The 25317-nt window shown below is 40.0% G+C and overlaps 1 protein-coding gene across 1 annotated transcript in view; it reads left to right on the top strand.

Moving 5' to 3' along the window:
• The window catches only part of LOC122787905 (ADAMTS-like protein 5), a 280019-nt gene that overhangs the window by 202620 nt on the left and 52082 nt on the right, over window positions 1-25317 (top strand). The window contains exon 7 of the mRNA XM_044054829.1: window positions 24745-24940. Within this exon, the coding sequence (XP_043910764.1) occupies window positions 24745-24940 (196 nt within the window). The remainder of the gene's footprint in view (window positions 1-24744; window positions 24941-25317) is intronic.

The raw sequence follows: 25317 nt of genomic DNA, 5'->3' as shown, positions 1-25317 counted from the left end.
TCGAGCACTCAAAATTGTGAACATTTGGTCTCGACCATGTAACATTTGAAATTTTGAGCGTTTGAAGATTTGACAGGTGCCCGGTTAAATGATCTGATCACTTTGCTGTCTTTATGCCATCCTTTATTTCTTATCCATTGCTGTGAGTTTATTAGCCATAATCCAGACACCCTGATCCCCCTTACCTTCTAAGCAACTACATTCTCTAAACCTTGCACCTTGTTTATGTCCTTCTAATTGTATAATATAAATCTGAGTAACGTGCATACTCCATTTACACATTCACTAGTGTTCTGTATAGGGGGAGAATGACCTCCATATGCCTAGATTCTGCAACATTAATGTAGCACTACAGCACATTGTCATTACCTGCAAAATATTGGACTAAATCACGTTTAAAAGGGCACTTATTTTGCTTTACTAAAAATAAATGATAAAGCAAACACAAAATAAATGAAAAGATCATGATGAAGAAACTATGGGGTATCTAAAAGAGAAACAATGTAGACCATCGCCTTTGCTATTAACAGAGGTTGTGTTTGACATTAACTTGAGAAAAAATTCATATCTTAGTTATCCTTTGATCTTACGTGGAGCAGAGTACTGTATTTATGAAGTAAATCAACCCCCTCCCCACCCGCAGTTATACATATATCTAGTATGCAGAGAAACTAATGTCTATTTGGAGTAATAAAATGTAGCAATATCTGAGAAGCACCAACAGAACTGGTTTAAAGTTAAATTGCTGGGAGGGACTTCACTCTCCAAGACAATCTTGTCAGAAATAAATCATGACAAAATAATCTAAAGCCCTAAAGTACAAGAAAAGTTTACATAGTTATGTTGAGACAACAGCAAAGTTTGCCATTTACTACTGAATTTCTGTCTCCATCACTTCACAAGTCACCCAGTCCTTACACTTTCTAATCTGCCTTCCTGTAGTGTTCTGGTAACCCTATATTGCACCAGCTGTATTTTTTTAAAATCCTTCTCGTAATGTTAAGTCAGTGTTTGTGCAAAACCTTCCTAAGAGGTTTCTCCATTTTCCACACTCCCCCATCTTCCAAGATCTGAAAATTTATATAAGCACCTTGCTTCTAAGGCTGACAGAATGTCTTTTTGTGTGCACTGGGCATTATTGATTGCTTGTATAATACTTTACTAAATCTGTGTAGCATAGTACAGTTATAGTCACTTATGTAATAGTAATCTCTTTGCAAAGGCGCATATATGCAGAATGTGTTATTCATATTTTCCATTTACTTAATAACTATTATATTGAACTTAAGTAGCAGCTTTCCATTGCTGTTCTTTGTTGTCAATGTAGCTATTCCCTGTTGTAAGCTCATGTTGAAGAATATGGTTTTCCTTCTATAGTCTCTTAATATTTAAGATACCTACTGTCCTTTTTCTTCATATTTTTCGCAGTTGCATTGCTTTACTTATTGCTTACTATTCACATAACTTCTCCTTTTCTCTTAACACTGTTACAGTAGAGTTTTTTAACACCCCTGTCTTTCTTTCATTAAAACCTCATCTGCCCATTAGCAACCTGCTGAGAAGTTGTGGACAGTAATTTGTAGCATTGTTACCTCACAGCAAGAGGTTCTCCTGTTCGATTCTCGGCCGGAGTGTCTTCTGTGTGGAGTCTGCATGTCCTCCCTGCGGTCGAGTGGCATTCAAAAGACGTGTGAATGGGCGTTCCTTCGCTGAAGGTTAGGCGTCGGGCTGGCAACTCGGCACCATAAAAATCTACTGCCAATCATTAGCGGACTTCCACTGTGGCAACCCCTAACCGGGAAAAGCCGAAAAGACAAACAACAACAACATCTAGGAGAGAAAGAGGGCAAAAGTTAAGTGGGACATGATCCTTCCAATTGAAAAAAAGTAGTTTATGTGTACCTGATTTGAAGGGATATTTTTGAGATACACAGTTAATTCTCATATACATAACATAAGCAGAAGGTTGTAATTCAAAGTGGAAAGGAATGATGATGAAGTTCCAGAAACAGAGAGAGAGTGGGATTTTGGATGCAGATCTTTAAGGAGAATAATAACAGCCATACAGAATATTATTTTTATAAAGTAGCAGAAAGCCAATACAATAATGGAGAAATGGGATTTTGCCAATAGGGTTGACTGCAAGTAAGGGTACAGAAAATAGGCAAGAAGGGGGCTGAAATGTAATGTAGAAACCTGGCAGCAGAACCAAGATATTGGGAGTAAATAACTCAAGCAGGAAAGGTAATAGAGTGGGAAGAGTCCAAGAAGACATTTGGATTGCAGGCTAGAGCTGTTTTTTCCTACAAGAGCTTGATCTCAGAGAACAGGCAAAGAGAAAGGTATAGGGGAATTTTAAGTGAAAGACCTGCTCTGGTCTGTAATTGAATCTAGAACAGATGCAGTTGTTAAAAAATGGATAATTAGTACTGTGTAAAAAATAGGGTGGCCACGGTGGTGCAGCGGTTAGCGTTGCCGCCTCACAGCAAAGAGGTTCTCCGGTTCGATTCTCAGCTGGGGTGCCTTCTGTGTGGAGTCTGCATGTCCTCACTGTGGTTGCGTGTGTTTCCTCCGGGTGCTCCGGTTTCCTCCCACATCCCAAAGACATGCTGTAAGTGGATTGGACACTCTAAATTGGCCATAGGCATGAGTGTGTGCGTGTGTGTGCCTTCTGTGGAAGGTTGGGTGCCGGGCTGGCAACTCGACACTGTAAAACTCCATTGCCAAGCATGAGCGGACAGGTGATCTGCTGTGCGACCCCTAACCGGGAAAAGCTGAAAGAAGAAGAAAAAGAAGTACTGTGTAAAAAATATTGCATGATAGCTATAAGAATTAATCAGAGGAGGATAGAAAAGATTGGGAAGAGAGACTGGAAAAGCAATTTACAGGAAAACAATGGGAAAACATATGTATGGCTCCCACTTTGGATATCCACATTCCGCCTCCACCCCCGGACAAGGAAACCACCATGAAAAACTTTTCAAAAGCAAACTTTACGTTACTTAAGATGGAGGTGGAAAGTATCAAAGCCCCCATGCTAAAGGATAACGCTGTCCAAGCTGCAAAATCCATTACTAATGCATTCTATGGGCACCTACAAGAATGCATGGATCGTGCTATCCCAAGCAAAACCATGACTCACTCCTCTAAGAAAAGGAAACCAGTCTGGTGGACCCCTGCCATAAACAAGCTATACAATAGAAGGAGCAAACTAGTACAGAAAAGAGTAAAATCCCAAGAAGGGAAGACATCCCTGATCATACCTCTCAACCTGGAAACATCAAAAATCTGGACAAGGCCCATGAAAAATAGGTACAAATCTGTATGCTGATTAACATCTAATTTGCATACATAATTACCTAACCCCACCCACTCCAGTGGAATTGTGGGATACCAACTTTTGAACACAAACTGAAGAACAGACAGCCAAAACATGGCACTAGAATCCCCCTGCAGCCATTCCAATGTCCTATTACCTGGCTATTTCACCCCATTTACCATAAACACTAATGTGTGCATACTGCTTTACTTCTACAATGATTATTTGGATTTTATTTTTACATTTTGCAGCACGTCAGTGCACAAACACTAACAGACATCCGATAAACAAAGCAATACTGTCTCACAATGAAAATAGACTTGGTCTATTCCCTAAGGAATTTCCAGGAGAACTTTATTATTCAATCATCCCCTATTTTAAAAAAGGTTAATGGTGAAAGAGCCTTCTCATGAAGAGTCCCAGCTCCCTGGAACAAACTACAGCTGAAACAAGGTAACAAGATACTCTTAGCAAGTTTAAAAAGTCCTTTTCTGAGCTCTTCATTCCATAGGAATATTAGCAGAAACATTCATGCACTACTAATGGTTCATTTCCTGTTATAAATGTTTTAAGGATAATGGATAAACTCTTTAAAAGGCTAAACATTATAAAAATGATTATAGTGTCTCAGCTATTTTCCTTTGCCAGTTAACTCTTCCAAGTTCGTACTCTTATGCTCTGTTCTTAGTGTGTAGGCCTGTCTGTAAATCTTGTTTTTTAATCACTTTAATTTGAGTCTTTTATTCAAGGAAATTCAATATTGAACAATTAATAAGCAATTTTATGTAGCCAAAATACATTGCACCGCATGTAAACTGATAAACCATAAAGTAAAAATGTATAAGAACACTCTACTCAACTTTATAAAAACTATATAATAAGTATATATAAACTTTCTAACATTCTATAACTATGTAAACTTAACACTCTATCATATTTGAAGTGTATAACTTCAGTTGGCTTATAATGTTTATTGCCTCCAAGCACAGTTCTCAGCTGAAAAACGTCTTTGAGCTAATCCTCCTCCTACTTACTTACCATACAGTAAATAAATACATTTTTCATTTCTCCTAGCCAACAGGATTGGAACATATTAAAAAGAAGCATTACCTCCTGCATGGATTATATTTATATTAAAAGATTCAAATTATTCTAAAAGATAACTGAAATGAGAGAAGGCAAAACATTATTAAAAGCCTTATTAAAATGTTATTACCTAGGAAGGAATAAGAGAATGCTGGTAGAGGAGACAGAGAACAAGATTCAGAAGAATTGCCCTACACACGCAGGCACACACACAGACACAGCTCATGGAATGTGACTAAGCCGGGGGTTGGCAGTTTAGAGGCTCTTTGCAAAAGGACACTTCCTTTTAGCATAAAATGACACCTACATCTCAAAAGATGCCATTTTTTTCTCTCTTTAATCCATCCATGCAAAACAGCTAAGAAGCCTACCTAATTGCTAGTCAAATAATTCATCTCCTAAATTAAATAGTCATTTTAAGAAAAAAATGCAGACTAGAGATCAGCATGCTCAGCATGACAAAATGTTGTTATATAAAACAATGCAAGATCTGCTTATCAAGCGCATCCTGCCAAACTACTGTTCAGTAGCATCTCAGTATTCATTTCATGCTATGTTACACTGCATTTAAAAATCAATATCCTCTTGCAGAAATACAAAGATTACCCTCCGTAAACTGATTTCATGAAAAAAGACACTCTCTCTGTAGAACAAAAGAGTGTGTGCAGCCACCAATAAATTAAAGCTAATAAACACTGTCCTATTTTTTCAGGTTAGGCTACACCATAATTTCTAGAAGAAAACACCGTACTTGTACCTTTCTGAAGAGGACGACTTCTTAGAGTTAACTGACATCAGCTAGTTAAGCTATATAGCCACAGGTTCCACACGGATCTTGCAGCCTGTGATTCACTGCTTCTGTAAAGAAAGAGGACGCTCCTGGACCAAAAGTATCATTAACTACTAGTTCCCTAGCCAACACTGCTTTCAGTTCATCCACCTGCCCCATATCGCAACATACGTCTTGCTTTCAGAACCCTTTCACATACCTTCCATGGCCACATCATGGCCATGGAATATATGATCACTATACAAGCATTTATACAAGATGCATGGAATTAGGAATACCCAACAGGACTAAATCATCCTCCACAAGGAAGAGTAAACCTGTCTGGTGGACATTTGCAATAAACTCTATAATAAAAAGAAAAAAAAACTGCTGTCCAAGAACAAAAAGCAGAAGGCGCCCAATCGGAAGCAATGTCTCCTTAGCCTGAACAAGCAAAGAAGAGCACTAGTGAAATACTTCAAAGCAAACTTACGAGTCCATATTGGCCGCATCTGCTACAGACAATCATAAGGCCTTCTTCACATATGTCTGCAACCTCAAAGGAAGCACCCAGATCTGTTCAGAACTGGTGGCCAAGGACACCACATATACAAATGCCATAGATATAGCAAACTTGCTGGCTGACAGATTCAGCAAAAACTTTACCCCTCTATCCCCCACCATCAGTAAATCAGGACAACCACAGTACCTGGACCCTTCTTCTTATGTCTGGGGAACAGATCATCATTGCTCTCTCAAAGGCAAAAATATACCCTCCATGGGACCCAATAACATATCAGGCTGCATCCTATGTGAACTCAGGCACCATTAGGCACCCTATTCAAGCAAAGCCAGAGTACTGGCTTCATCACAGCCACTTCATCCCTTTACACACAAGTGGAACATCCACCAATCCGGGAAATTATAGACCCATCAGCCTAACTAGCCTGATCTGCAAGACCATGAATGGATTATCATGGACCTCATTAACAAGGACTTTGCAGCCTCCCAAAACTTGATCCCACACAGTTTGGTTTCAAGGGGAGGTCATGTCTGCTAAATTTGGTCGGCTTCTTTGAGACAGTCACTAAAACCATGGACGAGGGGAAGACTGTGCACACCGCCTACCTTGACCTGGCCAAAGCCTTTGAAGCTTCACTGACCATAACAAGTGGCATGCCCCAGGGTTTGGTCTTGGGGCCTCTTATTTGGAATACACTTTTCTGAGGTGCAGGCCAAAACCAGTGGGCTATGCCTGCCCAAATTTGCAGAGGACTGCAAGCTAGGTGCTGTCATCAATTCCCCTAGTGATGTGGACATTCTCCAAGAGGGTCTCACTCAGACAAATGACTGGTGCCAGAAACATGGCCTCAAGCTGAATACCAAAAAAAATGCATCATCATCCACTTTGGGGAGAGTGATGTCCCAACAAATTATCACATTAATAACGTCATAAGCACCAGCCATTACAGTGTGTGCAATAGCCACAAACCATGACTCAAAATGAACAATGGGCTGCCATAAACTAAACTAAACACACCCTGGCTTCATAGGGAACACTGCTAAGTTACCATTATCCAATAATATAAAATCAAAATCACATTCAGATCATCATAAAGCTCTTATGCTCCGACTTATACTCACGCCTAAATAGTTGTACTTAAAGGCAATGGGAAATTTAACCCCCCCCCCCATGGTGAATAACAGTACAAAGAGGTTATGCAACAAGAGAAAGAAATTAATGCTAACAGAAGGTCCCAGTCTACTCACCTTAACAGCACCCCTAAGCAAAATACCAAAGAGCTTAAGGCATCATTAAGAAGCCAAATAAATACAAAGATAAAGAAGCAACTGAAATGAAAAATAAATATGGATATTTTGTTCAGGAAGTTAACAGCCAACAATGCTCAAAGCTAATCCACAGTAATAGAACCCCCGTGACCTAAAGGAAACAGCTAATACCGTAACTGACAAGGTTGGTGTACGTTTTAGTCCACCAACAGTTTTAAACTGTTCCACAGATCAGGCCAAACCGTCCTGTATAATTACTATAGAACATGTCCTCTCCGCCTTCTCAAAAGCAAACACCATCTTAGTCAAGCTGGTATGATATCAGGGCACAAGCATTATCAGCTAAATATGGAGCATCCAAACCCCTAATTAACATCCTTCAACAGCTGGTTACAATACTAAAGCCTGAAAAACAGTAATTATAAAGGCATTAAAACAAGAGACCTGACAATGAGCCATGGTAAAACATACATCCACAAGACTCACTACTCTCGTATGTAAAGCTGTAGAATGCATAAGGTAAGAGAGAATCTGGACATAGAAAATCAACATTAGACCCTCATCAATTCAACTTTGTTAAAAGTAGGGACTGCCTCATCATCTTATTAAATTCCTATTCTCTATGCAGACAACACTGACGGAATTTTAATTTTAAACTTAAAAAAAAATGTCTTATGTTATGCAGCAGACAAACCAGTCGCTTGACAACACCCACATGGTTAGGTTCAATGGTGTCACTTCTGGGGGGAGGTACCTGTGCTGGGACATAGGGCTCTCTTATGTGCCACATTTTCAAACCAACATTCATGGTACATAGATATCAAAGTTTGCAGATGCTATGAACTGTATGTTATATGCTCCCTAAATGACTTATAACTGCTCAACTTGAGTTAGACCATGTTAACAATTGGTAGAAGGGCAACTGTCTCAAACTAAACATGAAAAAAATTCAGTAAAGTTCATTTTTGTAAACAAAATATTTCCACATCACACCATACAGGTGACACACTCTTCCAAACTGGACATTGTCGTAAAGGGTATAGGCAGAACTGTTGATAAATTCATTACATGGTGATCAGAAATCTATCTGGCTCAACTAATTTCCGAAGGCACCTTCCCTTTTCTTTTGGCCATCACATATCCACAGTAGCTCTGAAATCCTTTTATCTTACCTTTGGAAATTAGTTGACTATCTCCTCCAGATCCACAAAGATATTAAGTTTCACAATTGTAACAACCTACTACTTACACTACGCTGAACTGTTAAATCTAAACTTTGCTAACACAGCATTTTTGCTATATTATATTTTCCTATCTAAACCAAGTATCAGTTAAATGTGGTCTTTGTATACATGTGCAAATATAAACACACAACATCCAACATGTATATGTAATGCGGACATGTGCACAGATACACAACACATAAATACACGTATCCACAATTGTCCCACGCTTACCTGCTCACGCTGCCTGCCTGCTGCTTGGGAAAATAAAACTGATATAGTACTGCTGCCTGTAATTCCCATTGCTGCTGTGTTCTTGCTCGCAGCCGGCCCGGCTTGGAAAAAACATAAAATGACTGATGAGCAACATTACTGCCATTAATGTTGCTGCCTGGTAGGTTCAACTTCTCGCTGCTCAGTATTCCCGCTCGCAGCCAGCCGGAAATAGCCAGAAATAATGACGCGAGGTCCTTGAGCTCAATTCCGACTGGTTGGTAGCCCTGACAGTGCTGACATCATCCCGCACGTGATGATGTCAGCTCAGACAGCGCGATTTTTTAAAAAATAAAAAGCAAAAAAATTGGAAATGAAGGGGTGCCAATCGGGAATTGTGGCACCCCTTCATTTGGACCCCAAAACTCGGTAAATACCGAGTAATTCGGTATGGTTGGGAGGTACGTCCCTGATTAGTATCAGCAAGAAACTATGATCCCTCATAAAATTGTCAAAGGCGAGCTTTGAAAGAAAACTTGCCAAGGACTCCAAAGATAACCACAAAGCATTCTTTAGCTATGTCAAGAATCTAAGTGGCAATGCTCAGATCTGGTCAGAGATAGTGCAGAATGGCACAAAATTCACTGAACCAACTGATATTGCCAACATCCTGGCAGACATGTTCATTGCAACTTCACCCCCAAAAGGGCCCATAACCATACCAGAAGAATGTAGAGCCTCTGAAATCACAGTCAGGTTAAAATAGCCCTCTTCAAAGCCAAAAACACAGCATCAGTGGGACCAGACAGTGTCCCAGGCTGTGTCCTACACAAGCTCAAAGATGAACTAACCCCTCACCTAAACACACTGTGCAAACTCAGCTTCTCCACAGGCTACGTACCCATAGAGTGGTGCACAGCAACGGTTATTCCGCTCCACAAAGATGGAGCCACAACAGACCCCGGGAACTATCACCCTATAAACCAGACTAGCTTGGTCTGCAAGGCTATGGAGCGCATCATCATGGAACTCATTAACAGAGACATTGGGAACCTCCAAACACTGGACCCTACCCAGTTCGGCAGATCATGCCTCCTAAACCTAGTGGACTTCTTTGAGCCAGTTACCAAGGCTATAGAGAAGGGAAAGGTGGTACACGCAGCCTACCTAGACCTTGCAAAGGCCTTCAACACCATTCCCCATTCTGGTATTATAGACAAGCTCACCAGCCTGAACATAAACTCACATGTCACAAGATGGGTTGCCAGTTGGCTCATGGACAGAACCCACATGGCGTTCCCCAGTGCTCAGTCCTAGGACCCCTCCTGTTCGGCATATACTTCTCAGAGGTACAGACAAGCACAGGAGGACTATGACTGACCAAGTTCGCAGACAACCGCAAACTAGGGGCTATAATTGACTCACCAGCTGACACAGACATCCTCCAAAAGGGTCTCACTGGGATGGATACCTGGTGTCAAAATCATGGCCTCAAGCTAAATGCCAAAAAGTGCATAGTTATTCCCTTTGGAAATAACAAAGTACCCACAAACTAACACATAGATGGTAGGCCCCTAAATACGGAAAATCTAAAAAGGGATCTGGGGACCCAAGTAGATAATAATCTCTCCTTTGATAATCACATTGCGAAAGTGGTTAGAAAATCCTTCTATGTGGCCCACCTAATCACAAAAGGGTTTGCATCCAGATCAAAAGAGGTCATTGTGCCCCTCTATTCATCACTTATCAGACCCATCATAGAGTACAAAGCCCCATTTGGGATGTACCTTACAAGACACCTACAACAGCTGGAAATACCACAGAAGTATCTCACCAAGAGGATCATTGACCTCAAACAGATGCCCTATGCAGTTCAACTGAAGAAACTCCAGCTGTACTCGGTTGCATACCGCCTGCTCAGAGGTGATCTCTGCCTGACATACAAGGCCATGTCCAACCCAAAATTGATGGACATGCTCCACCTAAAGAAAACCTTATCCCCTCGAGCCACACGCTCTAGGGATCTAAACCTCACCACAACAATAAATAGGACGTGCTGGAAGGATAGATTCCTGTCTCAGAGACTTCCCATGCTTTGGAACAAGATTCCATTCTACATTAGGCAGTGCTCCTCGCTAGCACTCTTCAAGAGAAACCTTGACGAGTGGATGGGAAACAGAAAGTTTATCCCGGGGATCACTTCAGTGGCTCTGCTTGACAAAGGCACATGGACCTAATCTAAGGGGGCTGCAAAAGCCAACACATTCTGGCTAGGCTTATAAATGCCTTCGGGCAGATAGCCTAGTACCTACCTATAAACCTAAGTATGCAGCCAAGCATAGAAGGTTTAGGATCTTTGCTTGGAAGTGTTTGCATAGCTATTTTTACACCTCAGGCAGACTTCAGAGAATTTCTCCTCAAGTAGATAGCAAATGAAGGGCTGATGGATAAGAAAAAGGTAACTGGGAACAAAGGCTTTGGGAGTGTAATGAGTTGGCATATTTTAAAAATTCATCATCAGAAATATTTGTTGAGCAAATGGTTATAAGTAAGGAAATGATTCTTTTGAGCTGGGATTCAGGATCTAAACTGCCTAGACATAGTAAGGCCTTATTAAGTTTAATTTTGTTGGCTGTGTGATACCCCACTCTGGGCCAGTAATCAAGGAGCCTGAATCCTCACCAGTGACACCAGTGAGGGATGTTCACTTGGAAAAACAATAGATACACACAGTATTTCCAGATGCAGCTCTCTGCATCAAGCACAATTTCCCTTAATACCACACAGGGAATACACTCAGTCCGGGGGCTGGGCTTCCCTCTCTCTCTCTCCTGGCCCCCAGTAATACTCCCCATTGGCACAGCTGTAGAGTTGAGTCATCAGCCATGTATCCAAGCCAAGTCCTACATCACTCTCTCTGTGAAGCCAGTGCTCTGTGTCCCTGCTTCAAGTAAGATAGTTACTGCCACCAGACACTCCAAAGTCAGCTACTGTAATGCTCTTACAAGAGTACCCAGTTATACTGAGTGAAATTAATACCATTACAAATGGTAGTATTTGACCAATGCAGAAAGCCTTTCAGGAATGGCCACAGTGTCACCAAATAGATATAAGTATTCTCAAAGGTTAAAACATTCTCTAAAAGACCAGCTACAGTGAAACGTTTAAATATATTTAATAATAAATAATAAAAGCACATGAAAATACTAAATATCTAGTTACAATAAACATCAGAGTTTCAATCACAGGAAACATTAAAATAACTCAGGTGGATAGATTCACACCATTACAGAAAAATGGTACTTAACTAATCTCACTATATTTTCCTGACAGATCTAAAGAGTTGATAATTCCTAGTTAAATACTAAAGCAAGGCAAGATGAAGTGGGTGAGAGATCCTTCTACATCAGGTTCCAAACAACAGACTGCTCTGAGACTTGTGTCTCATCTAGTATTAAAACATCATTTCAGTCTTGGATTACAGGAGGTTGTCATAACAGTTAAGGTTTTTGCCTTACAGACCTAAGATAAGGGTTTGATTCAAACATGGAGTAATTGGCTAGGCTTGAAATGGCTCACAAGGGCAGTTAGCCTAGTACCAGGCTGTAAACCTATGAACCTATAAACATCATATACATCTGGTTCCCATATACCCCCCTTAGATAGAGACTAAACCAGAATGTTGCACATATGTGTTACTATACACACAGATAGAGGTTTGCTAAGATGTGTTATAGCATCTGGAAGCCATAAAAACATTTCAACACTTCCGCCCTTCCAGGGTAGAAATTAGTTCACTGCCAAGGACAATACAAAAGGCTTCCTAGTACAGACTTTTTGCCTTTGGTTGCAAAGAAAACTGTAAGATACAATCTTGATGGCCTACCAGGTAAGTTAATTTCAGACTGTTTTTCAAAGTTAGCCGGAATTATATTAACCTCTTCTCTTCCAGTATCCTCTGTTACAATATTAATATCAACAGTTATAATACAGTCTGACATACAGGTGTAGTTCACTTTTTTGTCCATCAGAACCCACTGTTGGTACATTTTTAACCCAAGTAGTTTTACAAATACATTTTTCAACACAAGCATCGGTACAAATCAAGTTTGATATACAAATGACGTATAATTCTTTACAAAACTCCAGGTAGCTATGCTGGCATATGTTACACATCCACTGCTCTATTTCTCCTGGCAGAGCTGGCAATCCCTCACATTGTCACAGGCTGCCAAAAAAAGTATTTACTAGAAAATGGAAGTCCAAGTCTACACAAACAATATTTGAGGCATTGGATATTGTTAAAGAGATAAAACTGGAAGAGGGATCTTTAGAAAAGGGAAGAAACAAATTACATATAAGGAAATTGTGGGAACAATACATGCATAATAATGTTCAGGATGAGTTAGATTTAAAGGAAGCAGGAATCCATCATTTCTTTTGTAATGTTGGACTGATGACAGTAGCAAAGAAAATATATTTGATGTATATCATAGTGAAACGGAAAAATGCTAAAATGGTTTGTTTTTTGTCTATTAATGTATGTTTGCCTATGTCTTTAAAAAAACTCATTTTCCAATTACACCCTAAATAACCCTTATGTAGCACCCTTTGAATAACATTTAAGTAGTAACACTCTGTGATATCATGAAGTTCCAACTTACTGTAGCCTTTTCCTTATCCATTCTGTTAGCATTGCTTGTTTCTAGATAGTGTAGTAAAAACTTCATACTTACTGGTATAAATGCCCTACTTATTGGTGATTCTTTTGTCAGATGCACAGACACTGCATGCACTAGTCTAGACAAGGGCAAAGTCAGGGTTATAATCAGCTGCCTGTCTAATGATAGATTTAGAGGAGAAAAGGATCCACTTCTCAGCAGCCCTGTTCCAACTGGATCTATAGTACATTATTGAAGTTTCAAAACTTCGAATGTTTTATGGTCGACACCATATGATCGAAGTCCTGAAACATTGAAAATGTAATAAAACACAACAACCTACAAAAACTAACCATTTAAATGCCCTAAGCAGGGGGGCAAGCCCCCTGCATTTCCCACAGCCCCTGCTACTTAAATATACCAACTCCAAGATGGCACTACAGTGCAGAAAAGGGAAATCTTCCCTTTCCGCGCTGTAAGGAGATCTCCGTTAAAAGATTTGAAGTTTCAAGTCTTCAATCATATGGTGATGACGATATCAGACTTGACATTTTGAAACTTCGATCTTCTGATGTAGCCCCTTCCAACTAACCTACCACTCCATCTGGTTGGACAAACAAAATATATCAGAAAAAGAGGTGAATATCACAAAATAATTAACTTGGTAATCTTATTTATTTTATCTCAGTCTGCAGATCTAACTTCAAAATGGGAGACCGCAGTGAGGAATTCAAAGTTCTTAACTGTTTTTTGCTCATAATGAGGGTTTTCTTCTTACAGACTTCTTTACATATCAATTTCTCAGTTTTGTAACTACCTTGTCCTTAGACCAAATACTCCCCCTTCGAGCAGTGGTGCTAACCTCCGTGAACTTGTCCTTACAAATGCATTCCTAGCCTCTACTGTTCTTCTTGGCACTTCTTTTCAGGCTAAATTTGATTACTTGGTTGTGATCTTCCCCATTAAAAACTGTTTTGCAGTTCATAAGAATCCTACTGTATGCAGGGATTACTCCACAACCAAGCATTTACTATTTGTTGAACTTTTTGATAATCATAAATAGCACCAAATAAACCCAAATATCATGCTTCTGCATACTTCTCCAAGTTTTACTCCCTTTTGACAACTATATTGATTCCGTGCCATTTGCCATAACAACAGTGTTAAGTTCAAAAGTGCACCCAAATGGTAACATTTCCACATCAATAAATTTTGCAATAAAATAAAAAGTTTCTAGCTATCTATACTAAATCTCTGCTCATCCAGTTTAGAAAGGATAAGCTAAGTAAATCCCTTAAATGTACAATTAAGAAGAATAAAGTCAATTATGAACTTAAGCCTGCCATTAACACCAAAGATAATTATAAGACCTTCTTTTGTTATTTCAGGAAACTCACAAGTAATACAAAGTATTGTACAGAGGTTTCTTTCAAACAACTCATCCCACTCTGAACCCAAAGTCATTGCCAGTATCCTTGCTGGCAATTTTAGTGTTAATTTCAACTCACCTATTCACACCACTGCCCTGCCCTCCTCCCCCCAAAACCACCTAACTTGAAATCACACTGGGTCAGGTCCTGTTTGCACTTTCCAAAACCAAGAACAATAGCTCTGTGGGTCCCAATAATGTCGGTTATCTGTTAATAAATGCTAAGAACCACTTAGTCTGAACCCCCACACACACACACACCAAACCTATTCATCCTAGGTCTTTCCACAGGTTATATCCTAGATGTGAGAAGAACAGCCACTGTAATAGCACTGTACATCAACCCTTCAACAGATCCCAGAAATTGTAAACCTTTTAGTCTTACAACAGCTCATGGTACTGGTTGCAAGTTTGCAGCCTCCAATGAAAACAAAAATGAAGAAATGGTACTTTATATCTTTCTTTCATACAAATATAATAGTTGACTTTCCAACTTTCTGTTTCAATATTTCTGGAGATCATAACTCTGCATGCTACTGCACATGCATGTAGTTCCAAGTAGCTCCTAGTTCTAGTAAAAAATAAAATAAAATAAAAAATGGCTTACTGTGTTTACTTAGTTTTCAAAATAGCTTGGTGTTAAACCTATTCCAAATGAAGAATAAGGTCATTGTATTTTACTGCAGTTATTCATGCCATTTTAAGAATGGTAGAAACATTTATTCAAAAAGTAGATCACCATGTAGGAAGCAGTAAGCAGCCAATTCCTATCGGCCCAGGCTACCTTATGTAACTAAGGTAGCCTGAGATTGGAAATATGCAGGAAGATAGGTGCTTTTTTATTTTATTTTAAGTGTTTGAGTGTGTATGCTTTCTATCTATCTATCCATCTATCTCCTATCTATCTATCTATCTATCTATATCTACAAGTGTGAGTGGTATACTATGTATATATGTGTGTCCTGACTGAAATCACTTTTGCAGCATTCATAACAGATGGGGTGTCCACTAATGTCCGTCTGGGATACCAACATTTTACCTTCCCAGGGGAGCACATCCAGGTGATGACCTCAGCTCATCAGTGTAGGAGGTATATAAATGGATCTATGTATGAAATCCTCAGATGGTCTCCAAGCTATCAGCCTGAAGACAACTGAGAGAGGAGACTGGCCAGTTAGGAAGAGCATACTTTGAAAAGATAAGTAACCCCCCCAAAAAGTGAAGTAATAAACTTGGAGAGTGTGTGAGTGTGTGCATATCTGTGTGAGTAAGAAGAGATGAGAAGAATAGAGCAGGGAGGTAAGGAGGGATTGAAGGAATACTGCAACAGTGATAAGTAGGATATCTACTGTCATTGTAATTTCTTACACAACTGTACTGCATTCTGACTGAAATCGCTGTTGCAATATTCATAACAGATGGGTGATTTCTCAGAGCTGTAGAGACAAGAAGGGTGGAAGGCTAAAGTGAGGCATTAGAATCCAGGATGTCAGACAGAACTATTCTATAAAATCTGCCTGGACCTAGAGAGGGCATCTTATTTATAGTGTTTGTGATAGGCGTTTGTGCAGGGGGTTGCAATAATTTGAACTGCATGTTTCTGGCAGCAGAAGCAAGCTGAAATAAATTTGTTCATTATTTATGTATTTGTTCACTCATTTGATCTGTATCAGATAATTGAAAGTGATTATAGCCATACAATGTGCTGTAATTGGTAGGCACATCTGTTTTGTGTGTGTGTGCGTGTTTGTGTGTGTGTGTGTGTGTGTGTGTGTGTGTGTGTGTGTGTGTGTGTGTGTGTGTGTGTGTGTGTGTGTGTGTGAGCGCACGCGCTTGTATGTATGCGCAGAGGAGTTTGCAATGCATTGCATGTTGTATGATTCTGGCAACAGCAAGCTGAAATACATATGGCCATTAGGTAAGTATTACCCAAGTCAGACATTTGAGATTTACAGAACCATACAATTTGCTGCAATTGGTGTGGACATCTTTCTGTGTTTTTGGGGAGGTTAAAATAAATTACTGTGGCCAGTTCTTACTATTTGTATTTGTTTTCAATCTGCTATATGATGTCCACAGTCAACAAATTTGGCTTTAATTGCTGGGTGTAGGGGTTGTCTGTGGATGAAAGTAACTAATCCCTTCTGTTGTTTGATCAGAGGTGAATAGTGTTTGACCTGCCTAATATAACCCCACCCATTTAGTTGTTTTCTGCAGTCCCTGCTTTGAAGCCACCCACCACTGTAGCCTTACTGATACAGTTTGTAAAGTTGTAGATTGTATAATTGTTCATCTAATACACAATGACATAGAAGACATTTACTTTCTTGACCTCAGCTTGTTGAATTTATAAAAGGCAATTTTTATCTGTTTTATCTGGATTACTGACGTCAAATATGTGGGTCATACTGTCCCCAAGGCCATTGACAATGTCCCCTTACAGGTATTATTGATACCCCCCAATTCAACATAAACAGAGATGCAGTCATTGAGTAGCTGACTTGCTCACTGATAGAGCTCATATTGCACGAGTTGGGGACATTTCTTCTGTTCATTAAAGTGTCACAAGTGATGCCCTAAAAGTGTTCTGGGCCGCCACCTTTTTTGCCATATTCTTTGATTTGAAAACAGTGGTCAAAGGACTGTAGCTAGCAAATTTGTTGAAATGTAGCATAGTTTTCTTGTATACTTCCACCTGGTAACATATAAATTACACCCTCCCTAAACACAGACACAGTCAGAGGTATGATCACTTATGTGATAATGAACTTTCCATTGACCACCATATCTCTGTCATGGTCAGGTAATCATTCTCCATTGCACAGCTTATCATTCAGGGTATGTTCTTTAGATCCAAATAAGTCATGCTTCCTCTTTAATCATCTCATATTAGACCTTACACTGAATATAATGCCCTGTATTTCTGACCTTAAATTGAAGGATTTAAATACTGAATGTTGTTGTAAAATTTGTTTGTGATTTACTTAATTGATTAATTGACATATATGTGTTACACACACACACACACACACACACACACTATATATATATATATATATATATATATATACACACACACACACACACACACGTTTGTGTGTGTGTGTGTGTGTGTGTGTGTATGTACGTGGTTTTAGTTTAATAAGATTTTCACTTGATGTAGTTGTTAGCCGAGTTGCTAAATATGCTTTTGATAGAATAATGGAATAAAGATGTGATGGACAGAAATATGTTATATTAATTTTTGCTTGTCATGATAAAAATAACTTCATCATGTAAGCAAGAAAAGTTTGACAATTTATAAACAACTTTAAAACGACAGTAATTTGAGTAAAATTCATCAACAGTGACATCTTTGATTTTAAACAAAGTGCGCCAAACTAGTGTTTCTTTACAGGAGGGTAATCCCCACAGCATCACCTCCCACTGACAGTATTTTTATAAATAAAATAGTGCTTCCTTCAAGATCACGCAGCATCTTTACCATAAATTCTTCATTCTCACCTTTTTCTTTGCCTTTCTAGTTTGTGAACAAGTTTGTTAACAAAACTGTATTTATCTATTGATCTGATGCTGTCATTTTCATTCATTCCTCAACAAATGGGTTTGTATCTGACTTGGATGCTTTTTCTAGCTCATGGAACACTGAAAACTCTCAAGCTCCTCCCTTACCCACAATGCACCAGTCCCCTACCATACCTCAGATCTCATTTGCCATCTTCTCGTATGGACATGGCATGTGTTAGCTCTTGAGCGCTAGCAACTTTTATGTGAGCAAAAGTATAAATTTCTATCTTTAACTTTTTCTCTTAGTTAAACTTTTCCCACGTATCCTCTGTTGCCCTTCCTCACTTTTTAGTATATTTGTGAAATATCATAGTTTGTATTTTTCCCTTTTACCCTTTCTTCTCCCTTATACCTTTGAGGTAGTTCCTTCCATTACCATTGTTGGTCATATTTTCTCTTTACTTTCTCTAGTTATTTAAAAATAAAAAAATGTATATATTATCCCTTTATCTTTAGTCTTTCTCTATAGATACGGCTGAGAAACCCTCTGGGTTTAAAAAATGTAAGGCCTGTGGCCATAAAATCCTGTTATTGAATGCACACAGTATTTGTGTTCATTGTTTAGGCCCAGCCCATTTGGATTCTGCATGTGATATTTGTAAGGCCTTCAACTCCAGGGTCCTTACTGATCACAGGAATAAACTAATGTTGGGAGAATTACTCCCTTCAGAATCTTCCAATAATGCATCTGGGGCTCAACCCCTTAAGAAATGTGATAAAAAGAGGCTAAAAAGCATTCCCCGAACCCTTCAAGTTCTTCTGCCGCAAGTTTGGAACTGCCTTTAAAAATCTTTGAACCTTCAGATCTGATCTCTTCAGATCTGAAGGCAAAATCCCCCTATCCGACTACTTTGGAACCAGAAACTATGATGACAACTTTGGATCCAACCCCATCGGATCCGAAGAAGCACAAGGATAAGTCACCTCAGATCTGATCTCCCCTGAGCCTGGATCCGATATCTTCCTGTCTCCCATCTCCTTTTCTGGAAAGGCTTCACAATTCTAAGACTTCATCAATAGCTTTTTCTGCTCATTCCTCCACAAGTCTGACCAAAACAGATGTGGACAGGATGATGAGGAAATTTCTCTTGACGCATTTCAAATGGGTGTTCTCCTGGCTTCTACCGCATTGGGTTTGGAGAACTTCATGACTACTACCCTGACTGTTTTGTATCCTTCTCCAATCTGATCCTTGGTTTTGGAGCATTTGGATCCAAGAATCCCAGATCCATCCATGTCAGATCCGAAGATCATTGTATCTTCTACGCTGATACTGTCTCTGAGTAGACTGACTCTGTGCATGTTTCAGCCAGATGACTTTCAGAGCCATAGCATTGGTGCCCAATCCAAGGTTGTTGGATACATCTATTGGCGCTGGATCTGAGTTTGTTGGAGCTGTCTCTGCCTTTTGGAGCCTGAGCACTGGAAAGCTTGGCTCTGACACCTGCTTTGAGTGGTTTGTCTTCAGGTTGGAAGGAGCTAATGGTCTGGAAGCATATCTTCTCTGAGCCATCGGTCTGTTTCTCTCTCAGACATTCTGCTTTCAAAGTGGTGGAGAGAGTTTTCTCTGCTGCAAGAGAAAGGATGAATCAACCCTCCTTGGCTCCTTCTTCCCAGACCCACTTGTCTTTTGCATCTTAACCCTCCACTTCCTGCACCACTGAGACAGTCAGCCAAAGTCTCCAGGATACCCTGCAGGGTATATTGATATCTTCTGATTCCTTTCTAGAACATCCCACTGAAGAAAGAGTCTGTCACAGAGGATACTGATTTCGATGAGGGGGAAGGGTCCCCAAGATCACCACCTGATGACATCTCCTTTGGAGACATAATAGAGATCCTCAGGCAAAGGGGTGGTAGGTCTACCGACAACCGTTCCCAAGAGAAATCAGTATTCCTGGAAGCCTTTGGGGTTGGCCCATCTACCTCTTGGGTGACTCCACCCACTGATGAGCTCATTGATTTGATCTATCAATGGGAATGGAAGGGACCTGATTCTGTTGAGCTGATCTCCAAGAGACCAGACAGGATGCTGGCACCACCCAAGGATGGGGAATTTTGGAGCAAAGGAGTACCAGTTGATGCGATGGTCATAGCAGCAGGCACAAAAAAAGTATGTGCAAAACAATGTTCCTCTGTTTATCCCTCTAAGAGGCAGTCTAGGGCACTGTACAGATTTGGGAAGTGTGTATATGCTTCAGCGGCTTTTGCACTTCGATTGCTTAATTATTTGGCACACTTCACCAGACTCCATAAGAATTTGATTATAGAACTTATCAAATCCCTCTCTAAGACCATTACTTCAGAAGCAGAGAGCTCGATTGCCTCACAGTTGACTAACCTACAGTCTGTTTCAAATTTGTCCATGAGGCTCATCTGACATGCAGGTGAAGGTACCTCAGGGGTGACAGGTACAGGCATTTCCATTAGGAGGCATGCGTGAAGGCACCCATTTGATTTTGCGTAGAGCTTCAAGTCTTGCTTTATCAGTCCTCCCTTTGACGGAAATTCTTTATTTGGCCCCAAGGTTAAAGACACATTATCCAGGTGTGAGCAGGATGGAAAAACCCTGTCTTTTGTGGACATATGTTTTTTGACTCCTCAAAGGACCTTTTCTAGGAATCAAAGAGGTGGTCAAAAACTGTGGCTCAGAAATTCCTAGGGTTCCTTCCAAGATATATATGGAAGTAGTTCCCCCAGGGGCAGAGGGGGGAAGGACTCTAATGGAATACACCACCTGGCAACATAGGAGGCCCGCAAATCCAAGGGTCTAGAGATACTTTCCCTGACAGATCCTACCAGGGCTCCTGAAATGAGGCCAAATTGTCCACCTCTGGAGGCAGTTGATGTCATTTGTCCCTGTACCAGAGAGCCTGGCAAGAAATTACAAAAGATTCATGGGTGCAGAGGATTAATTCCAGAGGTTATATAATTCCCTTTTCCCTACCCCTTATAATGGTAAACAAATTTTTCGATGTTCCATCCAGTCAGAGGAAAGCAGCAACACTAGAAATAAAAAAGCTGCTAGAAAAAAGAATCATTCAAGGGGTCCCCTCACAGACAAGAAAGTGTCCGGAATGCACTAAAGATTCTTTTAGTGCCAACAAAAATGAGACTGGAGACCAGTTTTGGATCTCAGCAATCCGAACAAGTCAGTTCGGTACACCAAGTTCCAGATGGTCACGGTTCAGTCCATTTTGCCTTTTCTACACAAAGATGACCAGATGTGTGCAACAGATCTTCAGAATGTGTACTGTTATATCAAAAATGAACAGACGCCCCAGAAGATACCTATGCTTCCAGCTAGGAGCCATTCCTTACCAATTCAGAGCTCTGCCCTGTGGTCTCACCACAGCCCCCAGTGTGTTCACCAAATGCATAACAGTAGTGGCAGCTCACTTGAGACTGCAAGGATTCCGGGTGTTTCCTTACTTAGATGACTGGCTCATAACCGCTCGGATCAGGCCTCATCTGATCAAAGCATGAGATTATGTACTCCAGTTATGCTCTCACCTAGGAATGACAGTCAGTCACAACAAATCTCAACTAGAACCAGTGCAAATATTGCAGTTCATCAGAGTGTTCTTCAACAGAGTCTCCTTGATAGCCTCCATTCCTTTAGTAAAGGGTACAGTCTGTACGATTCCAAGTTAAAAAGAACATCCAAAATTCTTCTTTCTCAACTCGATTGATTCTTCAAGCACTAGGGTCAGTGTCTGCTGTGGTAGTTTTGGTTGCATTAGCAAGATGCCACATGAGAATTATTCAGTAGACCCTAGTGACTCAGTGATCTATTCTTCACCAGCCGTTGTCCACCCAAATTGAAATAACTCAGGTATGCAAAAATGACCTCCTTTGGTGGATTTACTCCAGTCAGATAATTCAAGATTGCCCCTTCACTCTCCCTCAGCCCAAGCCCATAGTTACCACAGATGCTTCTCAAATCAGGTGGGTGAGCACTTCTTGGGAAAGGCAGTCCAAGGCACATGGTCCCCCGAAGAGACCAATTTGCATATCAATGTCATAGAAATGAGAGCTGTCCTCCTAATGTTGCAAGCCTTCCATGACACTTTCCCTTCTGGGACTATTGCATTTCAGATAGACAACATGTCAGTGCTCTTGTACATCAACAAATAAGGAAAACCAAATCTTACCCCCTGTGCAAGAAGCTTTCACTGTGGCAGTGGGCAATCTCATCCATTCAATTTCTGATAGCAACGTATATTTCAGGGAAATCCAGATAGACAATTTAAGCAGGTCCATTCTAATGCCTCACAAGTGGTCACTCAATATGAAAGTGGGGGAAAAGATATTCTGTCGATGGGACCAACCTTGCTGTGACCTCTTTGCATCCCCCATCAGCAACAAGTGCAGCAGGTTCTTTGCTGTGATCTCCCACCAGAGGAATCACTAAGAGATGCTCTTATGGACCTATTGGATGTTCGCAAATAGTTTTATCAACATAGCACAAACATTTTCAGGAAATCAGACCAATTATTTGTCTCCTTTTCAGATTCAAAATTGGGCAAAATGGTTACTAAAGAAACATTAGTTAAATGGTTAACTAATTGTATTTCCTTTGTTTACAAAAAATCAGGTTTGTCTTTGCCAAAACCTTTAAAGGCTCATTCTACCAGGTCTTTGGCAACTTCTGTATTTTTATCCAGATCTTTCTTGGACAATGTTTGTGCAGCTGCAACTTGGGGTAGTCCTCATACCTTTATTGCTCATTATAAATTGGATCTGGCCTCTAGGGGAAGAGCGGCCGTTGGCTCAGCAGTGCTCGGCAATATCCTTCCTTAGAGTCCTTCTGGGAATTATGTAGCTGGGAACTGTCCCATTTATTGTAGAAGGAATGAAAATGACAACATCAGATAAAGAAGTTGTGTACTTACCATAACATTCCATATGTGTTGTCAATTTTCATTCTTCCTGAACTCCCCTCCCTCCAATCCTCAACTCCTCTCCCTACAACCCCCTACCACTTTGACATCTGGAAGGAAAATAAAATGCTAAAGGAACCAATGTTCCTTTACTTGAGCTCCAGATAGTATTATCTTGTATCCTTATTATTTGTTAAGTTATATGTAATCTAAAAGGTCAACAAACAAGATCTGAGGTATGATAGGAGACTATTGCATTTTGGGTAAGGGAAGAGCTTGAGAGTTTTCAGTGCTCCACAAGATGAAAAAAGTGGCCAAGTCAGATCTGAACCTGTTTGTTGATGAAGAATGAAAATGGACAACACAGATGGAATGTTATGGTGAGTACATAACTTATTTTTTTGTCAGCAAGCATGCATTTGATGGGAAGGAAATTAAACTGCCATAGAATGCCCTATATCTGTATTTTTTCATCCACACATCCAAGCTCACAAGTCATGTCCAATTTCTAAAGCCACTTCATGAACAATCTTTTCCTTCCATGGATTTAATAGGCAAGGGGGAATTGAAGTGGATTGAACAAAAACACATCCATTGCCAAATCTTTCTTCCACATCACACATACACACCCAGGGAGAATTTGGAATCGCCAGTCAACCTCCAGCATGTCTTTGGCAGTGGGAGGAAACTGGAATACCTTATACAATTACTTCCATTCAGAATATGTTTTATTTTAGCAATAACCCATGCCTGGGTGTGGGTAATGCTGGATTTACCCACGGTTGGTGTGGTTTGGTCATGAGGGCGAAGCCCGAGTGGCCAAACAAAGACAACCGTGGGTAAATCCAGCAGTACCCACACCCAGAAGTGGTTTATTACTATTATACAATGACATTATTTAAGAAAAAAAAATACTTACTTTTCTTAAATAATGGCATTGTATAATGCCTCCATGCTGCCCTGCCACATCTGTCTGGTATTCTGCGGCAGTTCTGATGTACTGCACATGCGTACACTTACGCAGTACATCAGAGCTGTGGGTGGAAGCAATGGAGAAAGCAAGATCTCCGTTGCTTTTTTCAAAGTGTCTCGCTATGTTAAAGGAGTTTAACATAGCGAGACAGCTTTAAAAAAAGCAACGGAGAAAGGAAGATCTCCTTTAACATAGCGAGACAGTTTCTAAAAAGCAACGGAGATCTTGCATTCTCCATTGCTGTAAAAAAAAAAAAAAAAAGACTTATACTAATGGAAAAAAGTCTGGGCGACAGGACCTTTTTCCATTAGTATAAGTCTGATTTATAACATGCACGCTGACCAATCAGTGTGCACGTTTTGGAATATTAATGGAGGGTCGTTGTATAATTTGAATTTTATCACATTTCTCAGAAGCTGAATTACAGTGGGCTTTATACCAGTCATGCAGCTTTTGATCCATCCAAATTTTGATCCATATGGTTACAGAATTTCAAAACCCTCTATGTTGTTATATTTCTATAAAATTGTTGAAAATTTTGCATGCTGTAATACTTCCCCCTGAATCTTACTCAGTAATGTCTGCTTCTTCTGTGTTTTACAGTTACAGTGTTATGAAAGCATAAAAGCAAAACAAAAAATTCCCTCTCTCAATGAAATAAAAGACAGACTATTCAATACAATTTAAAAGGTATTCTGTTGTAGTGGTGTTGATGCTTGTCTGGCACTGTAAAATTCCACATTGGTAGACGATGAAAGAGATGATCCTTAGTACTTGTGAAGGCTTTCTTCTTCAAACTTTCTTTTCATCACTTTGTGTTCTCTTCAAAGGTTCTTCTACAAGAGCCAAATCCAGGCATTAAGTATGAGTACTGGTTACCCAATGAAAGCCCCAGCAATGTTCAGGGGGATGCAAGCCCTCTTCATCAATATGACACTGATGGAAGACCTGTTTATACCTCCACAAATCCAGATGAATCTGCTACTGTTAAACCACTGATGGCCACAAGGACAGAGAGCCAGCCAGGTCAGTTGTTTGTCAAAAAAGTCAAGGAATGGACCATTATGTTAATTGCTTAAAAGTCAAGGAATGGACCATTATGTAAATTGCTTTTCATTCTTCTCTGCTGTATTTTGAGTGATGCATTTATTTAAAAAAGTAGACTTGAAAGATTCAGACATGAAGTGCATAGAGTTACTTTATGCACAAAATAAAGCTGTCCTTTGAAACTGTTTAGTTAGCTTTCTTAGGCCCTCTTGGTAAATAGATGCATATCTATGTCCAATATATGTATAAACACACACACACACATTCAGTATTGTAGGGTGTGGAACTATCCTAGCAAGAACTGATCATAAGGCAAAGAACCAGTCCTAAATGGAACACAGGCTCATCGGAAAATA

The sequence above is a fragment of the Protopterus annectens genome, chromosome 13.part0, assembly GCF_019279795.1.
Source record: "Protopterus annectens isolate FY-2018-M chromosome 13.part0, PAN1.0, whole genome shotgun sequence".
NCBI classification, from domain to species: Eukaryota; Metazoa; Chordata; order Ceratodontiformes; family Protopteridae; genus Protopterus; species Protopterus annectens.
Note: the sequence above shows the minus strand (reverse complement) of the source record. Positions and strands in the feature narration are given on the sequence as shown.